The 15,354-nt window shown below is 45.2% G+C and overlaps 1 protein-coding gene across 1 annotated transcript in view; it reads left to right on the top strand.

The window, feature by feature from the left end:
- LOC122548313 (pre-B-cell leukemia transcription factor 1-like) overlaps positions 1–15,354 on the top strand; it is a gene marked incomplete at its 5' end in the record, with an annotated part of 91,492 nt that overhangs the window by 51,564 nt on the left and 24,574 nt on the right. Inside the window, 2 exons of the mRNA XM_043686838.1 lie at positions 1,969–2,081; positions 13,586–13,675. Of these exons, the coding sequence (XP_043542773.1) occupies positions 1,969–2,081; positions 13,586–13,675 (203 nt within the window). The remainder of the gene's footprint in view (positions 1–1,968; positions 2,082–13,585; positions 13,676–15,354) is intronic.

The raw sequence follows: 15,354 nt of genomic DNA, 5'->3' as shown, positions 1-15,354 counted from the left end.
TCCCCTATCACACACCCACCCACCCATTTAACCCCCTTCCCCACCCCGTGTACACTCTCCCCTATCACACGTTCTATCCACCCATTTAACCCCCTTCCACACCCCATGTACAATAGATTAGATTAGATTAGATTCCCTACAGTATAGAAACAGGCCCTTTGGCCCAATAAGTCCATGCTGACCCACCGAAGAGTAACCCATCCAGACCCAATTCTCTCTGACTAATGCACCTAACACTATGGACAATTTGGCGTGGCCAATTCACCTGACCTGCACATCTTTGGACTGTGGGAGGAAACCGGAGCACCTGGAGGAAACCCACGCAGACACGGGGAGAATGTGCAAACCCCACTCAGACAGTCGCCGGAGGCTGAAATCGAACTCGGGTCCCTGGTGCTGTGAGGCAGCAGTGCTAACCACTGAGCCACCGTGCTGCCCTTTTTAAGGGAATGTTAAGCGGCCCCTGGGAAGATGGTGATATGGTTACACAATGTCAGCAGGTAATTGTACAAGGGAAATCATGTTTGACCAAGCTGTTGGCGTTTCCCTGAGGATGTAAAAGCATTGATTGATGAGACCAAGTGAATTTTGTGCATTTGGGTTCAGAGACGATTCACAGTACAGTGGCTCAGTGGTTAGCACCACTGCCTCACAGCGTCAGTGACCCGAGTTCGATTCCCGCCTCAGGCGACTGTCTGTGTGGAGTTTGTACCTTCTCCCCGTGTCTGCGTGGGTTCCTTTGGGTGCTCCAGTTTCCTCCCACAGTCCAAAGATATGCAGGTTAGGTGAATCAAACATGTCAAATTGCCCATCGTGTTCAGGGATGTGCAGGCTGGGTGGGTTAGCTATGGGAAATGCAGGGTTACAGGGATAGGGTGGGATTGCATGGGTCTAGGTGGGCTGCTGTTCAGAGGATCGCTGCAGGCCCTGGTGGGCTAAATGGCCTGTTTCTGTCCTGTCGGGAGTCTATGATGATAGTAAGATGCAAGACAGGATGGGTATATAAAAATTCGTGCTGATAGAACTTGGATAACATTAGCTTGAATGGATGAATTGGGTAAAGGACAGAAACTGGAGGTGAAAAGTAAACAGGCCGTTTCTTGCGTTGGCAAGCGATAACGAGTGAAAAATCATCACATGGATCTCAACTCTTTATCATCTATGGTCAGTGGCTTAGATGAGGAAATGAATTCCCAAGTTTTCTGGCAAAAGCTAGAATCCAGCAAGACAGAAAGGGACTGCTAAAGCGGGCAGGCAGGCAGTAAGGTGTGGCAAAGGGACAGAGGCTATACCATGTGGAAAAAAGCTGGTTTTACCAAATTAACAAGAGAAAGGGAAAGACAGACTATTTTCAAATGCTGTTGACTCGAGGGTTGGTTCTCCGTGAGATCAGATGTCCTTGCGCACGCAAAATGTTGGTTGTAGCTGCAATTAGTCAAGAAAATGGTACGTTTCCCTTTATAAGAGCAAAACTGGAGACTAAGCGTACAGGGGTCTCTGCGGTTACACAAGGCCTTAGTGAGATCATACCAAGAGCACTGTGCATGGTTCTGACTTCCTTTACATAAGGGAAGTGCTGGAAAGGGTGTCACGACAACTCAAGACACACAGTAGAGGAGATTGTGGACAGAGATAGGAAAGACTGAGTCGATGGAGCTCAGATTCCCCAGAGTGTCAAAGAGGTGAAATCGTTCAGGGGCTTGTTGAGACGGGAGGTTGCCTCCGATGTTTGTAGAGTTTAAGACCCAGGGCCCTCAATCTCAGAATGAGGAACTGGCCAAGTCGATGAGCTGAATCTTCTTCTAAGGGGATGGTGGACCTGAGATGACGTCGAGCTCAGAGAGTTTTCGATGCTCAATCCTTGGGAATCCTTCAGCTAAAGAAGGATATGTTGTTGGCCAATGGGATTTGAAGGCGATGGCGCTGCTGCAAACCTGTTCACACAGGGACTACCTTTCTATTCGGCAGGTTCGTCGACATCGTATAACATGGCTGGCACAGGAGATCTGTACATGAGCATGCAGGCTCTGAATGGGGATTCTTACCAGGCAGTCCAGGTCGGAGCTAATGTGCAGCTACAGGTAGGAAACATCAGAAACTGCTGTCAAATATACAGAGCTTGATATATTCAGGCATGCTGTCTTTGATGGGAGATCGGGGCGGGGGGGAACGGAGGGTAGGCCAGACAGGAGATGAGAACACATCTTTTGGAAGGGGTTGGAGACATTTATATATAGAATAACAGATACCTGGGAATGAGTTGCAATCTAATCCACCGGATCAGGGATTTATAATAGAACAACAGACACTCAGGAGTGAGTTACAGACTGAAATCTAATTAAGGGGTTTGTGGTGTTTATATATAGAATATCAGATACCCGGGAGTGAGTTAGACTGGAACCTAATTGTGGGGTTCAGTGTGGTTTATATATTGAATAACAGATACCCGGGAGTGAGTTAGACTGGAACAGACTGAAATCTAATTAAGGGGTTTGTGGTGTTTATATATAGAATAACAGATACCCGGGAGTGAGTTAGACTGGAACCTAATTGTGGGGTTCAGTGTGGTTTATATATAGAATAACAGATACCCGGGAGTGAGTTAGACTGGAACCTAATTGTGGGGTTCAGTGTGGTTTATATATAGAATAACAGATACCCGGGAGTGAGTTATACTGGAACCTAATTGAGGGGTTCAGTGTGGTTTATATATAGAATAACAGAGACCCGGGAGGGAGTTATACTGGAACCTAATTGAGGGGTTCAGTGTGGTTTATATATAGAATAACAGAGACCCGGGAGGGAGTTATACTGGAACCTAATTGAGGGGTTCAGTGTGGTTTATATATAGAATAACAGAGACCCGGGAGGGAGTTATACTGGAACCTAATTGAGGGGTTCAGTGTGGTTTATATATAGAATAACAGAGACCCGGGAGGGAGTTATACTGGAACCTAATTGAGGGGTTCAGTGTGGTTTATATATAGAATAACAGAGACCCGGGAGGGAGTTATACTGGAACCTAATTGAGGGGTTCAGTGTGGTTTATATATAGAATAACAGAGACCCGGGAGGGAGTTATACTGGAACCTAATTGAGGGGTTCAGTGTGGTTTATATATAGAATAACAGAGACCCGGGAGGGAGTTATACTGGAACCTAATTGAGGGGTTCAGTGTGGTTTATATATAGAATAACAGATACCCGGGAGGGAGTTAGACTGGAACCTAATTGTGGGGTTCAGTGTGGTTTATATATAGAATAACAGAGACCCGGGAGGGAGTTATACTGGAACCTAATTGAGGGGTTCAGTGTGGTTTATATATAGAATAACAGAGACCCGGGAGGGAGTTATACTGGAACCTAATTGAGGGGTTCAGTGTGGTTTATATATAGAATAACAGAGACCCGGGAGGGAGTTATACTGGAACCTAATTGAGGGGTTCAGTGTGGTTTATATATAGAATAACAGAGACCCGGGAGGGAGTTATACTGGAACCTAATTGAGGGGTTCAGTGTGGTTTATATATAGAATAACAGAGACCCGGGAGGGAGTTATACTGGAACCTAATTGAGGGGTTCAGTGTGGTTTATATATAGAATAACAGAGACCCGGGAGGGAGTTATACTGGAACCTAATTGAGGGGTTCAGTGTGGTTTATATATAGAATAACAGAGACCCGGGAGGGAGTTATACTGGAACCTAATTGAGGGGTTCAGTGTGGTTTATATATAGAATAACAGAGACCCGGGAGGGAGTTATACTGGAACCTAATTGAGGGGTTCAGTGTGGTTTATATATAGAATAACAGAGACCCGGGAGGGAGTTATACTGGAACCTAATTGAGGGGTTCAGTGTGGTTTATATATAGAATAACAGATACGCGGGAGTGAGTTAGACTGGAACCTAATTGTGGGGTTCAGTGTGGTTTATATATAGAATAACAGATACGCGGGAGTGAGTTAGACTGGAACCTAATTGTGGGGTTCAGTGTGGTTTATATATAGAATAACAGATACGCGGGAGTGAGTTAGACTGGAACCTAATTGTGGGGTTCAGTGTGGTTTATATATAGAATAACAGATACGCGGGAGTGAGTTAGACTGGAACCTAATTGTGGGGTTCAGTGTGGTTTATATATAGAATAACAGATACCCGGGAGGGAGTTAGACTGGAACCTAATTGAGGGGTTCAGTGTGGTTTATATATAGAATAACAGATACCCGGGAGTGAGTTCAATCCAGAATCTAATTGAGGGCTTCATATGCATTATATACAGAATAATAGATACTAAGGAGTGAGTTACAGATTGGAATCTAATTGAGGGTTTCTGTGCGCTTTATATACAGAATAACAGATACCCGGGAGTGAGTTACAGATTGGAATCTATTTGAAGGGTTCAGGGGTTTATATGTTGAATAACAGATATTTGTGAATCAGTTATAGACTGGAATCTAATCAAACAGACCGGGGGTTTATATATATTTAGAATAACAGTCACCCAGGAGTGAGTTACAGACTGGAACCTAATCGAGGAGATTGGGGGCTTTACGTAGAGAATAACAGATACTTGGGAGTGAGCTATGTAGTGGAATCTAATCAAAGGGTTCAGGAGTTTATATATACTATAATGGATACTCCGGAGTGAGTTACAGACTGGAATTGAATTGAAGAGATCAGATGGTTTTACATATAGAATTACAGATACCTGGGAATGTGTTACAGACTGGAATCTAATTGAGGGGTTCAGGGGGTTTACAAAGAGAATAACAGAAACCCATGAGTAAGTTACAGACTGGAATCTAATTGAGGAGACCAGGGGTTTTATATCTGGAATAAAAGATACCTGGGAACGAGTTACAGGCTGGAATCTAATCGAGGAGATCAGTGAGTTTTATATCTGGATTAACAGATACCTGGGAGTGAGTTACAGACTGGAATATTACTGAGGAGATCAGGGGGTTTCAAAATTTTCTCCTCACTCTTTCACTGAATTTGTGTGTGAAATAACAGTCACCATTGGCCTGTAGAATGTAAGGAGAACGGAGAAAGATACAACATAAAGTCATGCGTTTGCCTAGCGCCTTTCATGTTTACAAGATGTCCCAAAGCACTTTGCAACCACTGAAGTATTTTGGAAATGTAGTCACTCTTGACATAGTAGAACTGTTGCAACCAATTGGACACACAGCAAGGATCTAGTAACAGCAAAATGATCACAAACGGATGATCTCTTTTCCTGTGGCTGACTGAGGCGTAAATTACTGTTTGAGACACAAAGAGAAAGTTCCTTTGCTCCTGTGGGGCCTACCATTGATCTGATCAGACTGATATCTAACATCTCATTCAAACTCCCTTGACTGCACTGACTTCACTCCTTGAGTTTTGTGTCAAAGCTCTGAAGCAATGTTTTATTCTCCTTCCTTACGCCTTTGAGCTGAGAGCATTAGACACTGATTTGATTTGATTTGTTACTGTCCCGTGTACTGAGCTACAGTGAAAAGTGTTGCCTTCCGTGCTTTACGGTCAGATCGTAGTATACAAGTGCATCAGGGTAACAGAGCTGAGTGCAGGATACACTGTTACAGCTGCTGAGAAAGTGCAGAGAGAGATCAACATTAACATTAAAGAAGTCCGTTCAAGAGTCTGATAACAGCGGGGGAGAAGCTGTTCTTGAATCTGTTCATACCTGTATACAAACCTTTATATCTTCTGCCCAACAGAAGATGGTGGAAGAGAGTATAACCAGGGTGGGAGGGGCCTTTGATTATGTTGCTTGCTTTCCTGAGGCAGTGGGAAGTATAGATGGAATTAGTGGATGGAAAGCTGGTTTGTGTGATGGACTGAGCTGTGTTCACTGCTCTCTGTAGTTTCTTACAGTCTTTGGAAAAGTAGTTGCCATACCCAGCTCTGATGCATCGAGGCAGGATGCTTTCTGTGGTGCGTCTATAAAAACTAGTCAGAGTCTTTGTGGACCTGCCGAATTTCCTTCATCTCCTGAGGAAGTAGGGGCAATATTGTGCTTTCTTACTGGTAGTGCCACCCTGGGTGGACCAGGACAGATCGTTGGTGATCGTCACTCCCAGGAATGTGACGCTCTGGATCACCTCCACCTCAGCCCCATTGGTGCTGGCAGGGGTCGTGCCCTCCACTCCACTTCCTGAAGTCAATGACCAGCTCCTTCGTTTGGCTGATGTTGGTGGAGAGATTGTTGACTTTACACCATGCTGTTCAGCATTCTATCTAAGATCATGGCTCACAGACCATGGCGGCTATATTTGCGGATGCGCTTAGCTCAGAATTGTCAACAAAGCTTAGCCGAATTCAATGGGAAATAATTACCTTCACATATTAAGGCCTGCTGTGACTTATATTTAACTCCTTATCTTTGTGTGATGGAAGGGAAATTATTGGGCGACACCATTAGTGATTTATAAATGGCAAGTAATTAACTTTGGATATTGAGTAGGCTGCTGCCAACAATTGGATGTCAGTTTGGAAATTAGCATTCACCTTCTGTGAATGCTGATAAGCTTTTAACAGGATAGCTAACCATTCAATAACGGGGAAATTCTCGTAGAGCCTTAGACTCATCCAGCTCGGAAACAGACCCTTGGGTCCAACCAGTCCGTGCCGACCATAATCCCAGACTGAACTAGTCCCACCTGCCTGTGCTTGGCCCATATCCCTCCAAACACTTCTTATTAATTTACTTACCTTAATGCTTTTTAAACCTTGTAACTGCACCCACATCCTCCGGCAGTTCATTCCACACATGAACCACTCTCTGTGTAAAACAAATTGCCCCTCGAGTCTTTCTTAAATCTTTCTCTTCTCATCTTAAAAATGCATGCCGTAACTTTGAAATCCCACATCCTAGGGAAAATGACATTTGCTATTCACTTTATCTATGCGCCTCATGATTTTATAAAACCTCTTATCAGGTCAACCTCCTATGCTCCACTAGGAAAAGCCCCAGCCTCTCCTTATATCTCAAGCGCTCCATTCCTGGAGACATCCTGGTAGATCTTTTCTGAACCCTCTCCAATTTAATAAGATCCTTCCCGTAGCACGGCGACTGGATCTGGGCACTGTAGTCCAGAAGGGGCCTCACCAACATCGTGCACAACATCCCAACTCCTGTACTCAAAGGTCTGAGCAATTCTGTGGGTGTAGATTAGATTAGATTTCCCACAGTGTGGAAACAGGCCCTTCGGCCCAACAAGTCCACACCGACCCGCCGAAGCGTAACCCACCCAGACCCATTCCCCTACATTTACTCCTTTACTTAACACTATGGGCAATTTAGCACGGCCAATTCACCTGACCTGCACATCTTTGGATTGTGGGAGGAAACCGGAGCACCCGGAGGAAACCCACTCAGACATAGGGAGAATGAGGTGGGAATTGAACCTGGGACAATGGCGCTGTGAGGCAGCCGTGCTAACCACTGAGCCACCGTGTAAGAAGTTGAAATTTAAAATAGAAGCTGCTGGATATATGCATCATCTGCACAGGGAAAATGTATGGGAATATTGTGTGGGGGCGGGGGGGCAGGAGTCTAGGCCCACTGATCCTATTGTTCAGGCACTGAATGCCTTTAGCCTTCTCCTTTCTAACGACTGCATTCCCACCTTTTAATCCAGGCCGGGTGTGAACCAGAGGTGGGGGTTGCAAAGAGTTCTCAAAGAGAGACCAGCCTAAACAGGCCTGGGGAGAGAGACAGAGAGGTGCCATTTCAGGATGGTCACCCTTCCTGAAAGGTTGGTGGTGGGGGGGGGGGGGGTGGAGGGGAGGGGATGGTTTCTGTACGTGAGTTGCTGGATTTATTCCATGGGGAGTCACGATGCGTGTTCCACATGTCCACAGCTCCTTCCACTGGGGGCTTTCCCCCCGATACAACGACCTTCCCATCCTTGCAATTTGCTCCACCTCCCAAGATTAAAAAACAAACAAAATGACTTTATTTTTTGTCACATGTATTTTGTGGTGAGGAAGACATTGAAAGCTGTTTCACTGTCGCCATGATCCAGTGCCATTTGGAATTGTTTTAAGAATAAGGTAAAGCTTAAAGAGAATCCTTCGGTCCCGAGCCAACGATGCCTGCGCTGTCATTCCTCCTCTGCCAACCCGCTGCCGCCTACACTGGATCCAACCAACGTTGACATTGCCAATCCTCGGGCGCCATTTTTGTTTTGCCACTGGACCGACTCTCCTCCACCGCCGCCTCACCTGCTGCCGGTGCCAGGCCCGACAATGTCCGAGTCGCGTCCCTCGCTGCTGGGCCTACCTCATCAATGCCAATGCCCTTCCACTTCACCAACCAGACCCAAACGATGGCAAAGTCCCCGATCCTCAGGCACCACCTTTCGCAGCCAGGCCAATCTAGTACCAGGGGACGATCCTTATAACAGATAGCTAACTGGCTGAAAGACGCAAAGTAGAGAGTAGCAGCACTGGTCATCTCTTCGCTAGGTGCTGACCAGCATTTGTGCAGTCTCTTTAGGACTGCTGTGTGTGGCCATTCAGCCCACTGAATGGCAGTCCTGCTCAGAGGGAACATCCTATCACCTTAGCAACCTCCCAATGGCTCGAGGTGGCATCTCCTAAGGATCAGTCCTATTCACTAACTTTGTCAACCACTTAGACTTTAGGATTAAGTAACAGGGTGCAATGCTTAAATTTGCAGGCGGCCCAAGCTGAAGTGAAATAGCCAACAGATTACTACAAGGGCTGCAACAAATTACTCGAGCGCACCCAAGAACTGACAGACTGGACTCAGAGCCAGCTGACACATCTCAGTGTGGTTAAGCTTGAGAGGGATTACATTTTAATAACGAAAATAAGGAGGTCAGTTAGTGCTTTTAAAATCAGATAGAGGTGCAAGAGGATGCAAGCAGACCAACGCACAAGTCATTAAAAGCAGCAACACAGGTTGGTAAGGCTATAACAAAAATAATCTGAGCATCAAGGTTTATATAATGAACAACAGAATTGAAAAATACTGAAGTAAGAATAAACTTTTATCTAATCTTAGTTACTCCCTCCACAATTCCCAGTGAGAGAACTGGGGACTGTTTTGGCTATCACATTATAGAGACAGTGGATAGGATCCAGAACAGATTAACAAGGATAAAATCAGGACTGAGAGTTTTACCTCTGGGGAAAGATGAACAGACAAGGTCTCTGCTCTCTTGGAAAATGAAGGCTGACGGGTGACTCATGTAAGTCTTTTTCAAATAATGAGAGGTTTTGGTTGAATGGATAGCTAGACGGAGAGAGAATGTTTCCTCATGTGGGGATGAGTGTACCTAGACACCGTCAAAATCAGACAGTCCCCAGGAAATCCAACAGGGAATTCAGGAGAAAACTGTTCAGCTGGAGGGCAGAGAGAATGTGGTGCTCACTCCCACAGGGAATAGTTGAAATTAACAGTATCTTTGTGGTTGGCGGGAAAACTGTACCAACATAGGAGGGAGAAAGGAATAGAGGGTTAGGGTGGGGGATCTAAATGAGGAAAGGTGGGAGGAGGCTGCAGTGGAGGGTAAGCACCAACATGGACTGGTTAGGCCAAATGGCCTGTTTCTGTGCGTTATATCTGCTGCAATTCCAGGCAATCAGAAATTGAACAGATTCTTTGTTGACTAATTTAGCTGAACAGATCTTACGCATATTAGTGATGAATAAATACAACAGTCCTTTAAAAATTTAAATGGTGCAACATTTAATAGCTCCAGTAATATTTTTATTTGCATCAGAAATTGAGCTTTAACTGGCAGAGGCCCTCCAACCATTTGTGGACAGATTGATACCTTCATTGCAGAGAGATCAGTAAATTCGTTATGGAGAGATTAGTCCCTTCATTGTAGAGAGATTAGTGCCTTCGTTGTAGAGAGATTAGTACCTTCACTGTTGAGAGATGAGTACCTTCATTGTGGAGAGATTAGTATCTTCATTGTAGAGAGATTAGTACCTTCACTGTGGAGAGATTAGTACCTTCACTATGGAGAGATTAGTACCTTCATTGTGGAGAGATTAGTCCCTTCACTGTTGAGAGATTAGTACCTTCATTGTGGAGAAATTAGTACCTTCATTGTGGAGAGATTAGTACCTTCACTGTTGAGAGATTAGTACCTTCATTGTGGTGAGATTTGTACCTTCATTGTGGAGTGATTAGTACCTTCATTGTGGTGAGATTAGTACCTTCACTGTTGAGAGATTAGTACCTTCATTGTGGAGAGATTTGTACCTTCATTGTGGAGTGATTAGTACCTTCATTATTGAGAGATTAGTACCTTCACTGTTCAGAGATCTGTACCTTCACTGTGGAGAGATTAGTACCTTCATTGTGGTGAGATTAGTACCTTCACTATGGAGAGATTCATTGTGGTGAGATTAGTACCTTCACTATGGAGAGATTAGTACCTTCACTGTGGAGTGATTAGTATCTTTATTGTGGAGAGATTAGTACCTTCACTGTGGAGAGATTAGTACTTTCACTGTGGAGTGATTAGTACCTTTATTGTGGAGAGATTAGTACCTTCACTGTGGAGTGATTAGTACCTTCATTGTGGAGAGATTAGTACCTTCACTGTGGAGAGATTAGTACCTTCACTGTGGAGAGATTAGTACCTTCACTGTGGAGAGATTAGTACCTTCACTGTGGAGAGATTAGTACCTTCACTGTGGAGAGATTAGTACCTTCACTGTGGAGAGATTAGTACCTTCACTGTGGAGAGATTAGTACCTTCACTGTGGAGAGATTAGTACCTTCACTGTGGAGAGATTAGTACCTTCACTGTGGAGAGATTAGTACCTTCACTGTGGAGAGATTAGTACCTTCACTGTGGAGAGATTAGTACCTTCACTGTGGAGAGATTAGTACCTTCACTGTGGAGAGATTAGTACCTTCACTGTGGAGAGATTAGTACCTTCACTGTGGAGAGATTAGTACCTTCACTGTGGAGAGATTAGTACCTTCACTGTGGAGAGATTAGTACCTTCACTGTGGAGAGATTAGTACCTTCACTGTGGAGAGATTAGTACCTTCACTGTGGAGAGATTAGTACCTTCACTGTGGAGAGATTAGTACCTTCACTGTGGAGAGATTAGTACCTTCACTGTGGAGAGATTAGTACCTTCACTGTGGAGAGATTAGTACCTTCACTGTGGAGAGATTAGTACCTTCACTGTGGAGAGATTAGTACCTTCACTGTGGAGAGATTAGTACCTTCACTGTGGAGAGATTAGTACCTTCACTGTGGAGAGATTAGTACCTTCACTGTGGAGAGATTAGTACCTTCACTGTGGAGAGATTAGTACCTTCACTGTGGAGAGATTAGTACCTTCACTGTGGAGAGATTAGTACCTTCACTGTGGAGAGATTAGTACCTTCACTGTGGAGAGATTAGTACCTTCACTGTGGAGAGATTAGTACCTTCACTGTGGAGAGATTAGTACCTTCACTGTGGAGAGATTAGTACCTTCACTGTGGAGAGATTAGTACCTTCACTGTGGAGAGATTAGTACCTTTATTGTGGAGAGATTAGTACCTTCACTGTGGAGTGATTAGTACCTTTATTGTGGAGAGATTAGTACCTTCATTGTGGAGAGATTAGTATCCTCACTGTGGAGAGATTAGTACCATCATTGTGGTGAGCTTTTTACCTTCACTGTGGAGAGATTAGTACCTTCATTGTGAAAAGATTAGTACCTTCATTGTGGGGAGATTAGTACCCTCATTGTGGAGAGATTAGTACCTTCATTGTAGAGAGATTAGTACCTTCACTATGGAGAGATTAGTACCTTCACTGTGGAGAGTTAGTACCTTCACTGTGGAGGATTAGTACCTTTATTGTGGAGAGATTAGTACCTTCACTGTGGAGAGATTAGTACCTTCATTGTGGAGAGATTAGTACCTTTATTGTGGAGAGATTAGTACCTTCATTGTGGAGGGATTAGTACCTTAATTGTGAAGAGATTAGTACCTCATTGTGGAGAGATTAGTACCTTCATTGTAGAGAGATTAGTACCTTCACTATGGAGAGATTAGTACCTTCACTGTGGAGAGTTAGTACCTTCACTGTGGAGGATTATACCTTCGTTGTGGAGAGATTAGTACCTTCATTGTGGAGGGATTAGTACCTTAATTGTGAAGAGATTAGTACCCTCATTGTGGAGAGATTAGTACCTTCATTGTAGAGAGATTAGTACCTTCACTATGGAGAGATTAGTACCTTCACTGTGGAGAGTTAGTACCTTCACTGTGGAGGATTAGTACCTTCGTTGTGGAGAGATTAGTACCTTCATTGTGGAGTGATTAGTACCTTAATTGTGAAGAGATTAGTACCCTCATTGTGGTGAGATTAGTACCTTAATTGTGCGGAAATTAGTACCTCATTGTGGAAAGATTAATACCTTCATTTCAACAAAATGTCAATAGACCTCAACCTTATCGAGGTGTATAAAATCATGAAGGGTATGGATAGGGTGAATAGCTGTAATCCTTTCCCTGGATGGGGGCGTCCAAAACTAGAGGGCATAGCTTTACACTGAGGGGGGGGGATAAGTTTTAAAAGAGACCAAAGGGGCAACTTTTTCACATAGAGGGTGGTGCATGTATGGAATGAGCTGGTGGAGGAAGTGGTGGAGGCTGTTACAATTGCAACATTTGAAAGGGATATGGGTATATGAATAGGAAGGGTTTGGAGGGATATTTGCCAAATGCTGGCAAATAGGACTAGATTAATTTAGGATATCTGGTTGGTATGGATGAGTTGGACCGAAAAGTGCTGTACATCTCTATAACTCTGTGACTCGCAATTGCACTCTAACTGCGACTGGAGTCTCACCTAGCTCCAGTAATAAAGCACTGGACACCAGGCAGTTATAAACAAAGACCCATTTCTTGTCGGTTTGCATCACTTACCAAGTAGACTGTTGCAGGACTTCATCAGAGAACCATTCCCTGGCAGGGTCCAGCCTCCTGACCTGAGATCACTGCTAACAGTTGGCCGTTATAGTGGAGGTGACGGTCTGGGGGTATTATCACTGGACTATTAATCCAGGGATCTCGTTAGTGTTGTGGGGATTTGGGTTCAGATCCTGCCCTGGCAGACAGTGGATTTGAATCTAACATTTTAAAAAAACCTGGAATTAAGAGTCTAGTGATGACCATGGGGAAAAATGATAGTCAGTTAAAACCCATCTGGTTTCCTCATGTCCTTTATGTGATCTAGCCTATATGTGACTCCAGATCCTCAGCACTGTGGTTGACTCTGGGCAGTTAGAGGCAGGCGATAAATGGCTGGCATAACCAGTGATGCCATCATCCCATGAATGAATTTAAACAAAAACTCCTTCTACAAGCCGGAGGCTTGGTTTCTCTTGGACCTCTGGACAAGCATTTCTGCAGCCCACCCTCATACACAGGCTGCATGGAGAGAGGGCATGGGGAAAGATGGTGAGGTAGTCCTCAAATGCTGTCTGATGGTGCCAGCTCACTGCACAGTGAGGATGGGCACCATCGCCAGGCGGTGGGGAATGGTGGTACAGTGTGACCGAAGCCTGTTGCTCTCTGTTCCAGGTGGACTCGCTGCGCCATGTTATCAACCAGACAGGTGGCTACGGTGATGGTCTGGGAGCTGGCAGGATCTATAGTCCACAGGCCCTGAATGTAAGTAGTTGTCCCCATCTCAATTAGCTAGAACGTGTGGCACTAGGGACAGAGTCGAAATGCATGGCGCTGGAAAAGCGCAGCAGGTCAGGCAGCATCCGAGGAGCAGGAGAGTCAACATTATGGGCATAAGCCCTTCATCAGGAGAAACGGGCCATTTGGCCCAGTCCAGCGCAAGCCTCCTCCCCACACGCATTCTCTTCTCCCTCACGTTCTCCTGTAGCATTCCCTCAAACCCAGCCAACCAGAGATTTTGGCCCTTGTGGTAACTGAGCTAATGGACCAGAGCCTCTAGGATGATTTTCCGGGGAAAACGATTCGAGACCACATCAGGTGGAATTTTGATCCAATTAATTAACAAAGCCAGATCAACCATTCCGACTAACAGTCATTCGGTGAAGCAGTTCATATTCTTTGCTAACCTTTAGGGAAGGCAATCTGCCATCCTTACCTGGTCTGGCCTACATGTGACTCCAGACCCATAGCAATGGCCTCACAAGTTCTCTGCCAAATCGAGAAGGGATGATCGTTGACCTCCTTTACTGTTGTTGGGTCAATATCCTGGAATTCCCTCCCTAAGGGTCAACCTACAGCATATGGACTGCAGCAGTTCAATAAGGCAGCTCACCACCGCCTTCTCAAGGGGTAACTAGGGACGGGCAATAAATGCTGGTCCAGCAACTCTCTGTGTGGAGTTTGCACATTCTCCCAGTGTTTGCGTGGGTTTCCTCCGGGTGCTCCAGTTTCCTCCCACAGTCCAAAAATGTGCAGGTTAGGTGAGTTGGCCATGCTAAATTGCCCATAGTGTTAGGTGAAGGGGTAAATGTAGGGGAATGGCTCTGGGTGGGTTGCGCCTCGGAAGGTCGGTGTGGACTTGTTGGGCCGAAGGGCCTGTTTCCACGCTGTAGAGAATCTAAAACGTTAGTCACCTTATAGTGACGCGTGCATTCAAGCCAATTTGGGGTGGCATAGTGGTTAGCACTGCTGCTTTACTGCACCAGGGGCCTGGGTTCAATTCCAGCCCCAGGCGACTCTCTGTGTGGAGTTTGAACATTTTTCCCGTGTCTGCGTGGGTTTCCTCCAGGTGCTCCAGTTTCCTCCCACAGTCCAGAGATGTGCAGGATTGGCCATGCTAAATTGCCCCGTAGTGTCCAGGGATGTGCGGGCTAGGTGGGTTAGCCATGGGAAATGCTGGGTTATGGGGATAGGTCTGGGTGGGATCCTCATTGGAGGGTTGGTGTGGACTCGATCAGCCAAATGACTTGTAGGGATTCTATGTATCTCTTTTGGAACTCCCTAGAAGCAGAAAGGTTTTCTCTCAGTCCCTCTGTCAAACTCCATCATTGTCTTCAGTCAAATGTGTCATTTACTCTGACTCTATCTCTCTCTTTCTCTCTCTCTGCCTCTGTGTCTCTTGTCCCCCTCCCCACTCTCTGTCTGCATCTGTCCCTCTCTCTTTCTCTACCCGTGTCACTGCCTCTTTATGTCTTTTGCCGTCATTCTTTACCTATCTCTCTTTCTGTCTCGTTTTCTCGTGCACTCTCTCTCCTCCTTCTGCCACTGTCTCTCTCTCTCTCTCTCTCTCTCTCTGCTTATGTCCCTTTCTCTTTTCCTTTCTGTCTCTTTCTTTCTCTCCTCTTCTGTATCCCTTTCCCTTTCTGTCTTTCTTTCTGCTTTGT

Source organism: Chiloscyllium plagiosum, unplaced genomic scaffold (genome assembly GCF_004010195.1).
Source record: "Chiloscyllium plagiosum isolate BGI_BamShark_2017 unplaced genomic scaffold, ASM401019v2 scaf_12591, whole genome shotgun sequence".
NCBI classification, from domain to species: domain Eukaryota; kingdom Metazoa; phylum Chordata; class Chondrichthyes; order Orectolobiformes; family Hemiscylliidae; genus Chiloscyllium; species Chiloscyllium plagiosum.
Note: the sequence above shows the minus strand (reverse complement) of the source record. Positions and strands in the feature narration are given on the sequence as shown.